General features: G+C 42.0%; 1 protein-coding gene across 1 annotated transcript; it reads left to right on the top strand.

The window, feature by feature from the left end:
- Positions 1 to 4,687: 4,687 nt before the first annotated feature.
- Positions 4,688 to 12,186, top strand: LOC4340653 (potassium channel KOR1-like). Its single transcript, NM_001421519.1, has 11 exons — positions 4,688 to 5,118; positions 8,341 to 8,565; positions 8,792 to 8,855; positions 8,960 to 9,299; positions 9,397 to 9,692; positions 9,884 to 9,964; positions 10,072 to 10,170; positions 10,348 to 10,569; positions 10,708 to 10,896; positions 10,996 to 11,071; positions 11,169 to 12,186. Exons 1-11 carry the CDS (start codon positions 4,832 to 4,834, stop codon positions 11,864 to 11,866), a joined length of 2,577 nt encoding a protein of 858 aa, NP_001408448.1. The 5' UTR covers positions 4,688 to 4,831; the 3' UTR covers positions 11,867 to 12,186.
- The last annotated feature ends 3,811 nt before the right edge of the window (positions 12,187 to 15,997 follow it).

Raw genomic sequence — 15,997 nt, 5'->3', positions numbered from 1 at the left:
TTTTAAGAAACACACAGGTACGTTATTTACCACTGAAAAAAATAATTATCTGTAAAAGCGAGCACCGAATAAGCTGGTTCCACCATAGACAACCTAACCAGTCAAACTATGCTCACTTTACATAAACAATGTATTTTTAGTCTATGTAGTTTGGATAAATTTATTTTAGAGTAAATTATTTTAATTCTTCAGCTTACGATGTGCATGTCCTAACTAAAGCCATCCCGCAATACCTACGGTGGGGGTCAAATTTTGCACCATTGTGTAGCGTAAATCTGTAATATACTAGAGCGGAGGCAGAAATTATAAGTGTAGGGCTCGGCTAATGGGTTAATGATTTTTCTCTAATTTATTTATGATGATTTGATAGGACTTAAAGCATAATTATGAACACAAACTTACTGCTCGAGTCCTAGCTGTCCTACGTTTTTTTTAGGGAACTAACTGTCCTAGGTTACCCCTGGTAATGGGATATGCTTCTTACACCACGGGATGCATGCATGCATGATAAATTGGTCTTTCATAATGCAAGTTTTTTACATATTGTTTTTATATGTATCTATCTAGGCAAGATATTTGGAAGTATATATGAATACTTAAAATTTAGTTTCCCCCGAACATATGTGTTCAAAACAACAAGACATTATTTTTTTTTTCAACTTGAAATATATAAGTGGTTGCGGGATGGAATCAAGATCGATTTCGATCAGTCCTGTAGACACGCATGCGAGCTTCCCATTTTTATATTATTCATCTGTTTCATGTTATGTTTCATGTTATAAGACGATATGATATTTTATTTTCTAAATTAAACTACTACAAGTTACAAGTTTACTCAAGTTCATATAAAAATGTAGTAACTCCGACTACGTCAAATTAATTCCATTGCATTAACATTAAATATATTTTGATACTTAGCATGTTTTGTGTTAAAAATATTGCTATATTTTTCTATATATCTAGTTAAACATAAAAAGTTTATTTTTTAAAAAAGAAAGTCAAAGCGTTTTATAACATGAAACGGGGAGTTGTACTTTTAAAATTTAGCACCGAGTCACGAACTACTACACTGCATCTTACAGATCCGGACATGAAACATCGTGACGAACTGACGACATATATGGGACACACACCTCGTGGCCTCTCGTGGCAGATCATATACGGAGGCTGAGAAAGAAATTAAAGAAAATTATGTATAACTTTTTTTCAGAGAGACATTGCGCTGCAACTGTGACGTGGATCATGCTTCGATCCCTGACACATCGAACAGGAGCAGATCGATGAATAAACGTAGGTGACACTTGACAAGTAAGGCTGCGTTCTTTCAAAGGAGATTGGGGAGATTGTCACTTATTTTCCCCGCGCACGCTTTCCAAACTACTAACTGGTATATTTTTTATAAAAAATTTATATATGAAAGTTGTTTTAAAAAAATCATATTAGTCCATTTTTAAAACTTAAAATAGTTAATACTTAATTAATCATACGCTAATGGCTCACCTCGTTTTGCGTATCTTCCCAATCTTCTTAATCCCCTCCCCCTCAAACACAGCTAAGACCTCTCCCAGCACCGGCAAGATCAAAAGGGAGAGATCGCAGTCACATGACCCCTGGGATGCAAATGCATACAGGTCAAAAGGTGAAAAACAGAACAAGGATCTAACTGTACAAATGTTATTGAAAATACCGTTTTAGAAAAATATACTCCCTACATTTCATATTATAAGTCGTTTGATATTTTTCTAGTTAAACTTTATTAAGTTTGATCAAATTTATAAAATAAACTTAACAGCATCTAAAATATTAAATTAGTTTTATTAAATCTAACATTGAATATATTTTGATAATATGTTTGTTTTGTGTTTAAAATACTATTGTATTTATTTTTTTATAAACTTGGTTAAACTCAAAGAAGTTTGACTAGAAAAAAAAAATCAAACGATTTATAATATGAAACAAAGAGAGTAATTGTTTTGTTAGATTAATGCTCAAGTTTGTGTTGTCAATTTAGTGAGATATTGTAAAAAATTACAATAACACCATCCTATTATACTCTCAACGTTCCAAAATAATTATGTTAATTTGTGGAGTATAAAACTTATCACAAAATAACTTTATTTTTAGCCTTTTACCTACTCATCAACCCACAAGTCGAGTAGTTCCACCCCTTCAATACCCGTACTGTCATCTCACTGGTAGTGCAATTTTTCCTAATAATTAGAGACATTTAATCTTTTTTTTCCTCACCACTAATTTTTTTCTTATGATGCTAGAAATTAATTTATTTATTTTGGGACAGTGGAGCATAGGGAGTATAAAAAAGAAGATAATTCTGCTGAGTCATGACTATTGTTGACATGAGTACATGACCGGCCTATCCACACTTGTCATGCTATGATGGGGCAAATTTCATGCTACCAATGAAAACTCAATTTGCTACAACACGCTCCTTTCGTCCATGTAGATGAATTTTCTAAATGGGTGCCGTAAAATCTAGAATATTTAAATCATACACAAAATTATGTGAAAACAATATTACCAGATTTGACGTGAAAACACTTTCATGCATGAATATATTTCATGTTTGTTTTGAAATATGTAATTGGAAAAGATAATGATCAACCACATGTTTTTTATTACATGGGAGACACGCACGCACACTCACACTCACGAGTATGCTTCTAAATATCACACGCTAAAAAAGATGGATACCAACAACACATCTCTAGCTAGTACAAGGAGATTTAAACCGTTATGCATCTACGTACAACTCCATTACATCGCAGGTGCTTCGATACAAACTTAAAATACACACTGTGTTGATCAGTCTTAAGCATCACATAGGAGTACTACAACATTAATTAGTCACATACGCACAAACAGTGACAGACAATGCCAAATTGAATTGGGTCTCCTGTACATGTTAGAGCAGGAGAATAAGTAATAGAGTTGTCGCACTCTGACAACGTGAAATCTCCTACAACAAAAATGTAGCAAACAATAACTTTAATAAAAAATGAATATTTGATCATATGCCACTTCTTTAGTACTGCGACAACTTTATAATATGCCACTCATGTATCTTACGACAAAACGATTGCTTATCTCTTACAATGTACAGTAATTACTGGTTTTGTCCAAATTTATAAAAAGGGAATGTTACAACTCACAAACTTTCGGTGTGCTCTTGTTGCACCGGAGACAACTGTGCCCAGCTTTTCGGTTTCGACGTGTCTTTTTTTCGCGAACACGCAAAAAGATTGCTCATCAATATATTAAAAGAAAAGAGTTATAGTTACACACCGTAATCAGCCAGACCGGTTTATACTAGGGGAAGAAAGAAAAAGCAAAATAAAAAGCTGAAGCTTAGAAAACTACGACAGCTTAAAAACAAACTCCAAGCAGTGGGAAGGGGCCGAGCCACGCTACCCTCCCAACAAGTCCCCAAAAACAGCAACGCTAGCTAAAGACCACAGATGGCCCTCAGAGTGGATGAAATCTAAAACCACTGAGACTGATATATGTATACTTTTATGAAAGTATTTTTCAAGACAAATCTATTCATATAACTTTTACAATTTCAAACTTAACAGCATGAGAGTTATTCATGATTTATATTCTCAAGGTTTGACTTAAACATTGTCCTAAACGACTTTCTTTACGAGTACGGAGGGAGTATATTGGAGAACCACGTGGATACATGGTCATTGTTGCCTTGTTAGAGAGCAATCAAAGCTCTGCAGTGCATATATATATGGGTGCTACTGAACATGAAAAGCTGCATGAGTACGTGGCACGGCTGCTAAAATGATAGCTGAAGACCATGAACAGAGTATCCTAGCTATCTCGGTATGACCTCTGCATGTGGTGCACTGGTGCTATGCTTTTGCAAGACGAAAAAGAAAATGTAATTAAATTGCGCCTAAACTTGATAAGGACTGTCAATTTATCAAATATCAACAATAGCAAAACAAATATAATTCTTGTTTAGAAATCTAGCTCCACGTAAATTTTTACATGTATGCATGAAAATCAATCAGGTATGCGGAGTATGTCTTAACACATAGAATTAGCGTCTAACATTTCAAGCGTTAGACAATGCGAAATAATGTTGCCGAGACTAGCTGTGTCTGAAAGTAAAAAAGGAAAATGTCTCAAGCACAGTATTCCGTTCGGACGGAATGATACCTATAAGATATGGCATGATGCCTAATAGTTATTGGTTAATATTCCGTTCGGACGGGATGATACTTTTTAGGTATTACCTAATATCTAGTGGTATCAGCTGATTCCTAGGTATCAGATAGGACTTCTGAGGTATTATCCCGTTCGAACGGAGTACTGTCACGTAGCATTAAAAATACGATGTTTCAATTAAAAACCAAAAAATAAAAAGGAAAAGGAAAGATGTTTGAAAACTCAAATTTGCCACTGTTTTACTTTTTTTTTTTTTTACCTTTCGTAACCTGCACTGAGGACCCTCTTCGTCTCTCCTCCCGGCGTCCCGGAAAAGGAAGGCTAGGCGAGCGGCGAGCCGCGGTAAAAGTAAAACGGTGAAAGTGAAATCGACCTCTCGCAATCGGCAACCCACCCACCCAATCCACCACCGCTTTTCACCTCCCTGCTCTCCGCTCTCGCTCTCGCTCTCCACCCCCTATAAATAACCCTTCGTCTCCCCCCGCTTCGAGCTCGAACCCCACCACCACCACCACCTCCCCGACCGCCACCGCCACCACGTGCGGCGATCGCCGCCGCGCGCCGCGACACTCCCCCCGATCGAGCTAGTGTGCTTATCCGCCGCCGGCGGCGCCGCCTCTAGCCGCGCGCGGGGATGGGGAGGGGGATAGGGTCGAAGCGGAGGGTGGAGGACGACGACGGGGAGAATATGCCGGGGAGGAAGAAGAAGGAGGAGGAGGAGGAGGAGGAGGATGACGATGGGGAAGAGGAGTACGAGGTGGACGTGGTGCGCGACCGGATCGGGTCGTCGCGGGGGAGCCGCCTGGCGCTGTTCGGCTCCGACCTCCGCCTCGGCCGCTTCCGCCCGCGCCGCCGCCGCGTCGCCCCCGTCGACGGCGACGATGGCATCTTCCAGGACTTCGTCATCGACCCCGACAACAAGTACGCTCCCCCCACCCCTTCCTCCCATATCCATCCCATCCACTCGCTCGCCATGGATTGCCTCCGCTCGCCGCCGGGCTCTAGATTCTAGAAGCTTCGTCACGGCAAGGGAAGGGCGGCACCGCCGCTGATCGGCCAGCGCGCTCCGGTCGGATGGTTCGCCGCGCCTCCTTGCTGCTCCATTAATCAATTCGAAAAAAAACCAGCACCAGAAGAAATTCCCTATTATTTATTATTATTCCTTAAAAGCTTTTCCGAATATTTTTCTTTCTGCCTCTCATCAATAAATCGCTTGGTTCACAGCGTTGGCCGCGGAACGTTCCATTTTTTTAAAAGAAAAAAAAATGATGTAGTAGTAGTATATTCGCACGTATACTGATTATATGGCAAGATTAGAGATAAACTAAGTGATAAAGGACGTGCAGTTTCAACTTAAAGTCCTCTATTCAATACCCAACACGTACGTATATAATTTTTTTCTTTAAGAAAATGTTTGTAGAGACTTCTCTTCATCCAAATTTCTTCCTTAAAAATATTTAAATCTCGTTTTATATGGCAAGATTATATTAGTCCCAGAATTTTTTCCCCGTTTTATTTTCTGCAAAAATTTCTGCGATGCTTAACTACACGTACAGTCTCTGCCTGGAAACTACACTTTTTTGTCGATGAGTTTGCCAGATGTGCAGGCTTTGCTTGATTGGGCAGCCACATGTTAGCTTAGCGCAGTTCGCGGGACAAACTCTGACGACCATACAAACGTTGGCGTGCTCACGCTTTACTAGCTGTAGTAGCCTGTAGCTTCTTAATTAGCTGCATAAATTTTTTTTGGTCTTCTGGGATTTTTCGCTTGCCGTGTTACATATATTTCAACTTTCAGGGGTTAGTACTTACTACTAGTACTCTTAGTACCAACGGGTTTGACGGTATATCGCTGAACTTTATTAAGATGATAGTAGAGTACAATAGTACATCTTTAACATAACCATGGCTTTTCTGTTGCCTAGAGATGTAACTAATAGTACTGTGGTTCAACCTAATGTCACGTATTCAATCCCTAATATGCTTACAATTTCTTCGTAAAAAAGTGTTTCGAGGAACGTATCTCTCTCTAAATATCTTTTTTTTCCTTCTCTGTTGCCTTTATTTGATGAGAAAAGAGTGGATGAAATGAAACATGCGTCGGACATTATTATGTGGGGAGTAAAGATGCTACAAGTTGATGAATTAGCGTACATATTTTCTTTTTATTCCGTGAAAGACTCATAAACACTTTACACAAGCACGGGTGCATCCTTTTAATACATTACATGCTCTAGAAGACAGAGGCCAACAGTTTATTCGAGGGCAAGTTGATCAGAGAAAACTCTGTAATTGAAAAGCTTTTGAAAATCGATTGCTTTTCATTGGAAGCTCAATAAAATGGAGGAATTAGTAGCTTTTGCTTTCGTTCTCATGCATGCACGGATACTTAAATATACTCTGGTACTTTTGTCCTTAGTCAGCATCCAAACATTGTAAGGCACATTTTGTCAAGTAAGCATGTTTGCGTCATATCATGGCTTTATATTAAATAACTGAAATACTGAAGTGTGTATAGGAATCGTGAAAGCAGGTACTAATAACATAGACACAGGATTTTGGGCAATCTACATCTGTATGTAATAGTTGTTAACCGGTAATAATAATATACAAATGAGCAATCTGAGAGCTTATCACAATATGACAACTAAGCTATAGCTTATACTTACCGCCAACCAGATGTACGGCTACTTGGGAGGTTGTCCAGATCGATGTGAACTCCAATTTTGATTTTGTTTCTTCATTGATTTCGATTGATGGTTTGAACGAGATAAAATATTCGCCAGGATGAAGAGTATTTTTGGACTGTTACCAGCGAGCCGCTAATCCTGTGGTGATGTAGCTGGAATCATCATACTTAGGAATAATAATTAAGTCAATGCGTAGGTTGAGGGATCTCTTGACAGCTTATTTATTTATTTGATGCTGTGCTGACAGTGTCAAGTAGTTTTGATTAGCAGTGACAGGGCATAATCAAACTGCGTCAGGGGACAGTATCCGAATTTTTCAGTTTAATTTAGAGCCATTTTGCTACATCATGAAGCCATTGGTTTTGCGGGATTCTGGGTATTTGATTGTTTTGACACTTTTCAGAGTAGTTTAACTATATCAATTGCCTGTCAATGATCTCACTTGGCAATTACATGATAAAAGATGCTTTTAATCCCTAGGTCACTACACATCAGTTGACTTTGGTTCCAATTTGTACTTGCCAAGAACCGGTAAAACAGTAATATTTTGTTTGAACTGACTAGAAGGATATAAATAATCACATGATAAAAGTTGAAATCTTTATCATGTGACGGACCATGGGGAAAAAGAAAAGATGAAATCTTCAGAACATGCTTTATTTCGTGTTCCACCTTTTCTTGCTGACAGGGACGGATCCTGTTCGACATGAGGTAGCTGTCAGGCTGTGCAAGCTAGCATTCTCAGCGTCCTCTTAATTAGTTTATTAGATTTCACGCTCTAATTAGTTTATTTACCAGTACTACCAGATCGGTGCACCGTGCACATTAGGAACCCACTCAGGGCCACATCATCTCAGACATTTGCGTGTGCATAATGGGTTATGCGTATGAACTCACCCGGGACAACTTCTTTGGTCTCTGCAGCGTTCAGCAATACTTTTTTCGGCCTAACAACCAAAATTTACCTAATAATCTAAGGTTGTTTGGTGTTTCTAGCTAAAGTGGTTTTACAAGAAGATGCCATATTTTAGTGTATAGTTTGGTAACTCTCAACATAGCAAAATTTATATTTCTAGTACATCTGAAGGACCATGAAGTTTCTCAGCTAGCTAAGGTCTAAGGGTATGAATTTTTTTTCTTTTTTTTTTTTTAAAAATACGGGTCCGTTTGATAATCGGCCAGTTCATAAAATACATTAATGTATCTATGTATGACTTTGCAAGAAAATATACATTTCGAATAAGTTACAATTTGAACGTTATATTTAGAATTAGAATTAATATTGTTCTGGTTGCTATGCTGGTAACTGACGAGATTTGCATCCTTATTTCTAGCTAGTCCCAGCAGTTAAGAGTTCACACCTTTCCCAGGCAACCAAATTGTATTGCTGTTTGTGCATATATTAAGTTGTGGATGACCTTATGGTTTTAATATTTTTTTGGAATCACTGCAGGTGGTATCGGTTATGGACGAGGTTCATACTAGTGTGGGCAGTGTACAGTTCCTTCTTCACGCCATTGGAATTTGGCTTCTTCAGGGGGCTCCCCAGGAACCTCTTCTTCCTAGACATAGCTGGTCAGATCGCCTTCCTCATCGACATTGTTCTCAGGTTCTTCGTGGCCTACCGTGATCCTGACACCTACCGCATGGTTCACAATCCCACCTCCATCGCTCTCCGGTAATAAAACTTCCTCATCACTTGCTTGAAATTCAGCTAGAACTATGAAATTCAGAACCATCAAAATGGATGCATCTTGATAATGATATGTTAGAACTAGTATCAATTATTTAGGTTGCTGAAAATGTGCTGTTACAATAGAGGGAACTTCTGTTTAGGCATTTGCACCTGAAATATGATCTGCAGTAACTCAATTGTGACATCTGTTGTTGCTGTTTGAATTCAGATATTGTAAATCAAGCTTCATTTTTGATCTTCTTGGTTGTTTTCCGTGGGATGCTATCTATAAGGTTGGTCTTTATCTAACAAAATTTTCTTTGGTTAACATGGCATTATATTGCGGTAAACATTTGGCTTATATTTCTTCGTTTTTTATGCGTTGATTTTGAATCAGGCTTGTGGAAGTAAAGAAGAAGTAAGATACCTATTGTGGATTCGGTTGACACGAGCTATGAAGGTGACAGAGTTCTTCAGGAGCATGGAAAAAGATATCCGTATAAATTACCTGTTTACTAGGATTGTGAAACTCATAGTTGTGGAACTCTACTGTACGCACACAGCAGCATGTATCTTCTACTATCTTGCAACAACACTTCCTGAATCAATGGAAGGATATACATGGATAGGGAGCTTGCAGTTGGGAGACTATAGTTATTCTCATTTCAGGGAGATTGATCTTACCAAGCGTTATATGACATCGCTGTACTTTGCCATAGTCACCATGGCAACTGTTGGTAAGTTCTGGTGTCATTTCAGTCCAGAGTCATCCTTGTAGTCTGTAAAATTAACTTAACTTTTTTAGATGCTGAAATGTTCTTTTCATTTTTGCAGGTTATGGTGACATTCATGCTGTGAATGTCAGGGAGATGATATTCATCATGATTTATGTTTCCTTTGATATGATTCTTGGAGCCTACCTCATTGGTAACATGACTGCACTTATTGTCAAGGGCTCGAGAACCGAGCGATTCAGGGATAAGATGAAAGAAGTTATCAGGTACATGAACAGAAACAAGCTTGGAAAGGACATAAGGGAACAGATTAAAGGACATTTGAGGTTGCAGTATGAAAGCAGCTACACTGAAGCTTCTGTCCTTCAGGATATCCCAGTCTCAATTCGTGCGAAGGTAAGGATATGCTTTATTTAATTTTTGTTGTTCGTTCAAAAAAATATTAAATTTTTATTTCCCACCCTTGTGTGATACAGTTTTGAAAACTGTATTCGTGTAAGTTTACTATACTGATGCTTCTGTACACATGGTATATCAACTTTCTTTTTATCTGTTGTGATTAACAATACATGGCATTAAATCTGCAGATTTCACAAACACTGTATAAGCCATATATCGAAAGCATTCCACTGTTTAAAGGATGTTCAGCAGAATTCATTCAACAGATTGTAAGTACCCCTTTATTTTGGTCAGACTACAATACATGGATATTTCATACAAATTTCAATCTGGATTTTTTTCCCCATATTTTCTCTAACATGTTCTGATGTGGCAGGTGATCAGGCTGCAGGAAGAGTTCTTCCTACCCGGAGAGGTTATTTTGGAGCAGGGAAGTGCAGTTGATCAACTGTACTTTGTCTGTCATGGGGCACTGGTGAGTTCAAGCCTGAACTCACAAAAGCCTAATTCTTTCACTATTCCAATGAGTTTGATATGGAATGCATTTTTATTCAAAATACTACTTAAGAAAATGCAGAGGCTCCAGATTTGTAACTAGATATGATTCTATCAGTAATTCAGTACTTACCAATGATATTTTTCTTGTGCGTAGGAAGGTGTTGGCATTGGTGAAGATGGTCAAGAAGAGACCATTCTAATGCTAGAGCCTGAAAGTTCTTTTGGAGAAATCGCTGTTCTCTGCAATATCCCACAACCCTTCACCGTTCGTGTCTGCGAACTTTGTCGTCTTTTGCGGCTTGACAAGCAATCCTTCACAAACATCCTGGAGATCTTCTTCGTTGATGGAAGAAGAATTCTGAGCAACCTTTCTGAGGTACACTGCAGAGACAGCCAAAATGGCACTCATGTTGTCAGATTCTGAAAGTGAAATCCATCCTGCAAAACATCTGCAATTCATGCATGATTTGATAGATTTTTTCTTACTGGTTTGCACTGTGAATTGTGACTGCAGAGTAGCGAATACGGCAGCCGGATCAAGCAGCTGGAATCCGACATCACGTTCCACATCGGGAAGCAAGAGGCAGAGCTGACGCTGCGAGTGAACAACGCTGCGTTCTACGGTGACATGCATCAGCTCAAGAGCCTGATCCGTGCAGGAGCCGATCCCAAGAACACCGATTACGACGGGCGATCTCCTCTGGTACGAAAATCTGCAATCCATGGAAGCTTTTGATCTTGCCGATGCGTTTGCTCATGATTCGACTTAATTTGGATTTTTGTGTCTTCGTCTTCGTCGCAGCATCTTGCGGCTTGCAAAGGGTTCGAAGATGTCGTCCAGTTCCTCCTCCACGAAGGCGTCGACATCGATCTTTCCGGTAATGATCGATCAGTTCGTCGCAATCTTGCAACCAATTCAGTTCTTTTTCGGAAGCAGCAGCAACTAATTCAGTTCTCTGAACTTCTTTTGATCAGACAAATTTGGCAACACGCCATTGCTGGAGGCGGTGAAGCAGGGGCACGACCGGGTGGCGACGCTGCTGTTCAGCAAGGGGGCGAAGCTGAGCCTGGAGAACGCCGGGAGCCACCTGTGCACGGCGGTGGCGAGGGGCGACACGGACTTCGTCCGGCGGGCGCTCGCCTACGGCGGCGACCCGAACGCGAGGGACTACGACCACCGCGCGCCGCTCCACATCGCCGCCGCCGAGGGCCTCTACCTGATGGCGAAGCTGCTCGTCGACGCCGGCGCCAGCGTGTTCGCCACCGACCGGTGGGGCACGACGCCGCTGGACGAAGGGCGCAGGTGCGGGAGCCGGACGATGGTGCAGCTGCTGGAGGCGGCCAAGTCCGGCGAGCTCTCCAGGTACCCGGAGCGCGGCGAGGAGGTGCGGGACAAGATGCACCCGCGGCGGTGCTCCGTGTTCCCGCACCACCCGTGGGACGGCGGCGAGCGGCGGCGGGAAGGGGTGGTGGTGTGGATCCCGCACACCATCGAGGGGCTCGTCAGCTCGGCGCAGGAGAAGCTCGGCCTCGCCGGCTCCGGCGAGGGGCTCCGGCTGCTCGGCGAGGACGGCGCCAGAGTGCTCGACGTCGACATGGTCCACGACGGGCAGAAGCTCTACCTCGTCGTCGGCGGCGGCGGCGATGACGGCGGCACGGAGGCAAGGCAGTGAAGGGTTGCACGTTTTCTCCTCAACTCCGCATTTGCGCGCGAGTTTTGCGGTGTACCATAGCGGCGGGCATAGCCGGTGTAGATCGATGGAAGCGTGACGTGTCATTACTCACGGGCCCACAAATCAGTGACCACGTTACTCTGGGTTATAAGATCCTTGTTGTGGTGTAGATACATTGAGGGGAAAAGGAAAGAAAAGGAGGGAACGGATTTGATGTACAGATTGTATATTACAAGGAAATGATATTGTGGAGGAAGATCTTAGTATATGTCACGGAGTAATAAAGGAAAAGTAAATTACTGTTTGGGATATATTCTTTCTACCAAAGTTTTATTTCAGATCACTCTTTGCTTGATATTTTCGCTTTGATTTTGCCAAAAAACTTTCAACACATTTATTTCTTCAAAACTTTCAAATTTTCCACTATCAGATGTTCTTTAAGATTGGTGCTACCGAGATAAAAAAAAAAAGAATTGCACGTGCGCAAGTAGGGAATCAAACCCTTGACTTGTTGCTTGCAAGTCCACTGCGCTAGCCACTTGCGATGAAGGGTGTTTTTAGAAAAAAAAAGATCAATTTACATATAACTTACGTATTAGTTAAATACTAGTTACATAATAGTTACACTGTAATTACATACTAGTTATATTTGAAAGTTTTTCTCCTACAAAACTGACGAATGTTATATAGGTACTTCCTTTCGCTTTGAAGTAAGTTCATTTTTGTTTTACTTTATACCACCCTAATTATCTTCTCTATTGGTCTCTACTTTGGCAAAGATAAGATCAATCTATGTGTAGGGCGGCTCGTGATCATACTAGAGTTGATGTACTCGAGGTTAGGAGTGAAAATGGGACGGATATTTTCCGACCATCCATCCACCCCAAAGCTCGCGGAAAAAATATGGGAGGACAATAGAATGCAGCATACTATCTAAGTTCGAATCCAAATCCGCAAAAAAAATTGATTTAGGATACGAGAAGACTTGTATATATTTATGAATTATATATAAATATTTATTTATGAATCCAATTTGGAGAAAATAATATGGCACATGATACAATATGAGCGATATGTTATCCGACACTTTCCTCTTCGAATTTGCAGAAAAATATAGGTTAGGAAATGGGGATGCCAAATCCGATCGTACCCGCCCGTATTCATCCTACTTGAAGTCGATAATGTGCTTAAAAATAGTTTAGGGGTAATTCAAATATTGAGTAAAAGATGATAAAAACGAAACTTCGTCGATAAAAAAAATGGTCCAAAGTGCCATTCAGTCGTAAAAAGATTTTGTAATTCAAATGTTACTTTTAAAAAGGAAGTAGTTAAAGTTGATTAAAAGATGGTAGGTGAGACAAAGTATTTTCACGATTGTAAGTGTAAAATAGAATAATGTACAATATATGTCCAGACGTCATGCATGCGCCACATAGGAAAAAGAAAATGGCCTCCAAACCTCTACGGGAGGCAAATTAAACCGGTTTCTATCAATGATGGAGGCGATACTATGGAAGGAATAAATTCACTTTGACTCTCTTAACTAGTGACCGAATCTGATTCGTATCATTCAACCGCAATACCGGATATTTCAACTCCCAAACTATTAAAGCCGGAGCGATTTGACTTTCTTGGTGGTTTTAGAGGGCGGTTTTGCTGACATGGCATCTACGTTTCAGTGTTGACCTGGTATGTGGTGTTGACATGCCGCTTAGGTGGCACAAGAATTAAAAACATATTGGGCCTCATTTGTCATTCACACAAAAAAATAGAGCCCACCGACATGTGGTGATGACGTTCTCTCTCACGACATGATCTTCTGGTGAGGGGATAACTCTCACTTTGATCGAGTGCAACATTTGCGATGTGGCTACCAACCAGGCTATGTCTAGGACGCCGTGCAATCGCTACACTACAAACGATTTCGTACCAATCGTGATACGCGGTTGATGATCCCTGCAATGCAAACAAGAGAGCACTGCAAGAACAAGATAAGATGCAATCTAAATATTGTGAATAGGTGATTAAACACAAAGGAATAGTTGCGATTGAAGTGGTAGATCTAATCGACCCGGTAAATCAACACACCAACTATTGGGGACTCTGAATCTATAGTTGCCGACTAATCGAGCGAGGATTAGAGACAAGGTGAATGATACTTGGCAAAATTCAACTAAACAAAACCCAATTGTTCTAGAGGGCGTACATAGACATTTATAGAGGAAAATAAATCTAGGGTTAAGTGCTAATTCGTGGAGGTGGAGGAAGACACTTCCGAGATGGGCCTAGTCTATTACAAGTCCCAAGACCCAAGGCCCTAGTTCGGTTTCAGTAACAACACTGCCTTGTTTTGATGATTCATGTTGACTCAAAATGAATTTGGATATGATATTAGATGTGTTTGAAAGGTAGCGAGGTAAGCTTTCTATCAGGTGCAAGATCACCCAAATCGGAGTTGGTATGAAGGTGCTAGGTCCGTTTGAAAGTCAGTGCTGTCTTCGGAGGCTGAACTGGATTTAGACTGAGAATTATCATTGGAATGTGTGAAGTTATGTGTATATCCGATGAAGTGATGTCCTCATCATGTGGGGCCCAAATGTCATCCCCTTTCTATCCTTTTTCCTCCTCCCTCTCTCCCCCTTCCCCTTCTCTCTCTCTGTTTCTCTTCCTCTCCCCTTCGGTGTGAGATCTGGAGTGGCGGCGGTGGGGCAAGGACTAGAGTAGTGGCGATGCTGGCGCCAGCGGAGGGGCGAGGGCCGGAGCAGAAGCAGCGGCTGTGGCTAGCAACCACCTTTGTCCCTAACCAACTCTAGCTCGTGCGTGCTGCTCTGGCAATGTAACCCCGCTAAACTCCAGCTTTGCCCGCTGCCTCCGAGCTAGGCCACGCGCCGTTGAGGTCTTGGTCTCTAAGTCGTCGTGCTTCGCTTGTCTGAACCACCGCCCTCCTCTTCCCCATTCGAATGGCTTCGGCCCTTCGTTCCCGGCCGGCTTCACCATAGCGGTGCGGCGGGACGACGACGAGAGCAGCGGCGATGGGGCACGAGATGACCACGACGAGTGGCGGGACTCCCTCGCTGTGGCTAGTGAGGGCCGGAGCAGCGACAGCAGTCAGAGGACGGGAGCTGTTGCGGCGGCAGCGGGGGGCGCTGAAGTAGTGTGCGTACGACCGGAGGTACGATGAGCTTTCGCAGCCGACGCCACCGTTGGCGATGGTCGCCACCTTGAGGACCACGGGGCCAACAAGCGGTGCCAGAGCAGCGCGCCATAAAAGTCGAGGCCCATTTCCCGCCCGCTCCACTTCCGCCCCAACTGCAGCTTCGGCGCTCCCCGCCACCGCTCCAAATCCTGTGCCGAAGTGGAGGATGAGAAACATAGAGAGAAGGGGGAGAGAGGTTGGAGGAAAAAGGATAGAGAGGGGATGACATGTGGACCCCACATGTCAATGGGCCCCATAATTTCTTTTTTTTTGTGAATGACGTAAGGGGCCCACATATATGTTTAATGTTTTTAATTCTCATGCCTCCTAAGCGCCACGTCAACCCCACATACCAGGTCAACGATGCCACGTAGATGCCACGTCAGTGGAACCGTCCTCCAAAACCACGTAAGGAGTCAAATTGCACCGGTTTTAATAGTTGGCGGTCGATTTATCTGATATTGCAGTTGAAGGATACAAATCAGATTCGGTTGGTAGTTAAGGGAGTCAATGTGAACTTATTCCTTGTATGTGTGACCCAGGCGGAGCGGTATACTCGTGGGCTGAAATTTAGCGTGGGCCTACACGTGCAGGCCCAACCAGCCTAAGCCACCAAACCAAACCATCAATCAATGAAGCAAAACGATGAGCAATCTAAGCTCATTACTCCGTACTTACTTACTGAAACCTAATCGGATTCGCAGTAGTATTACGTGCTTTAATCCGAAACGGAGACACGGAAGTTTCTGAAAAAAGGAAAGGTCGAGCTACCAATCCGAGTCGGACATGGCCTCTGCAGGTGCGTGGCTACAAGTGAAACGAGCATTGTGTCCTCGGTTCAATTCATTCATCCATACACACACACCGTCGACGTCGCACGCCATCGTCGCCATGGACATGGAGCTCTCCTCCTCCTCCTCTACCACCTTCCGCAA

Source organism: Oryza sativa, chromosome 6, assembly GCF_034140825.1.
Source record: "Oryza sativa Japonica Group chromosome 6, ASM3414082v1".
Classification (NCBI taxonomy): domain Eukaryota; kingdom Viridiplantae; phylum Streptophyta; class Magnoliopsida; order Poales; family Poaceae; genus Oryza; species Oryza sativa.
This window is presented reverse-complemented; position numbering and strand designations above follow the sequence as displayed.

Excerpts from the sequence above, each read along its gene's own strand:
- LOC4340653 (NM_001421519.1), top strand. The coding sequence starts at position 4,832 with ATGGGGAGGGGGATAGGGTCGAAGCGGAGGGTGGAGGACGACGACGGG. Across the intron at positions 8,566-8,791 it reads CCCACCTCCATCGCTCTCCG|ATATTGTAAATCAAGCTTCA; the intron begins GTAATAAAACTT and ends GTTTGAATTCAG. Across the intron at positions 9,693-9,883 it reads CAGTCTCAATTCGTGCGAAG|ATTTCACAAACACTGTATAA; the intron begins GTAAGGATATGC and ends TTAAATCTGCAG.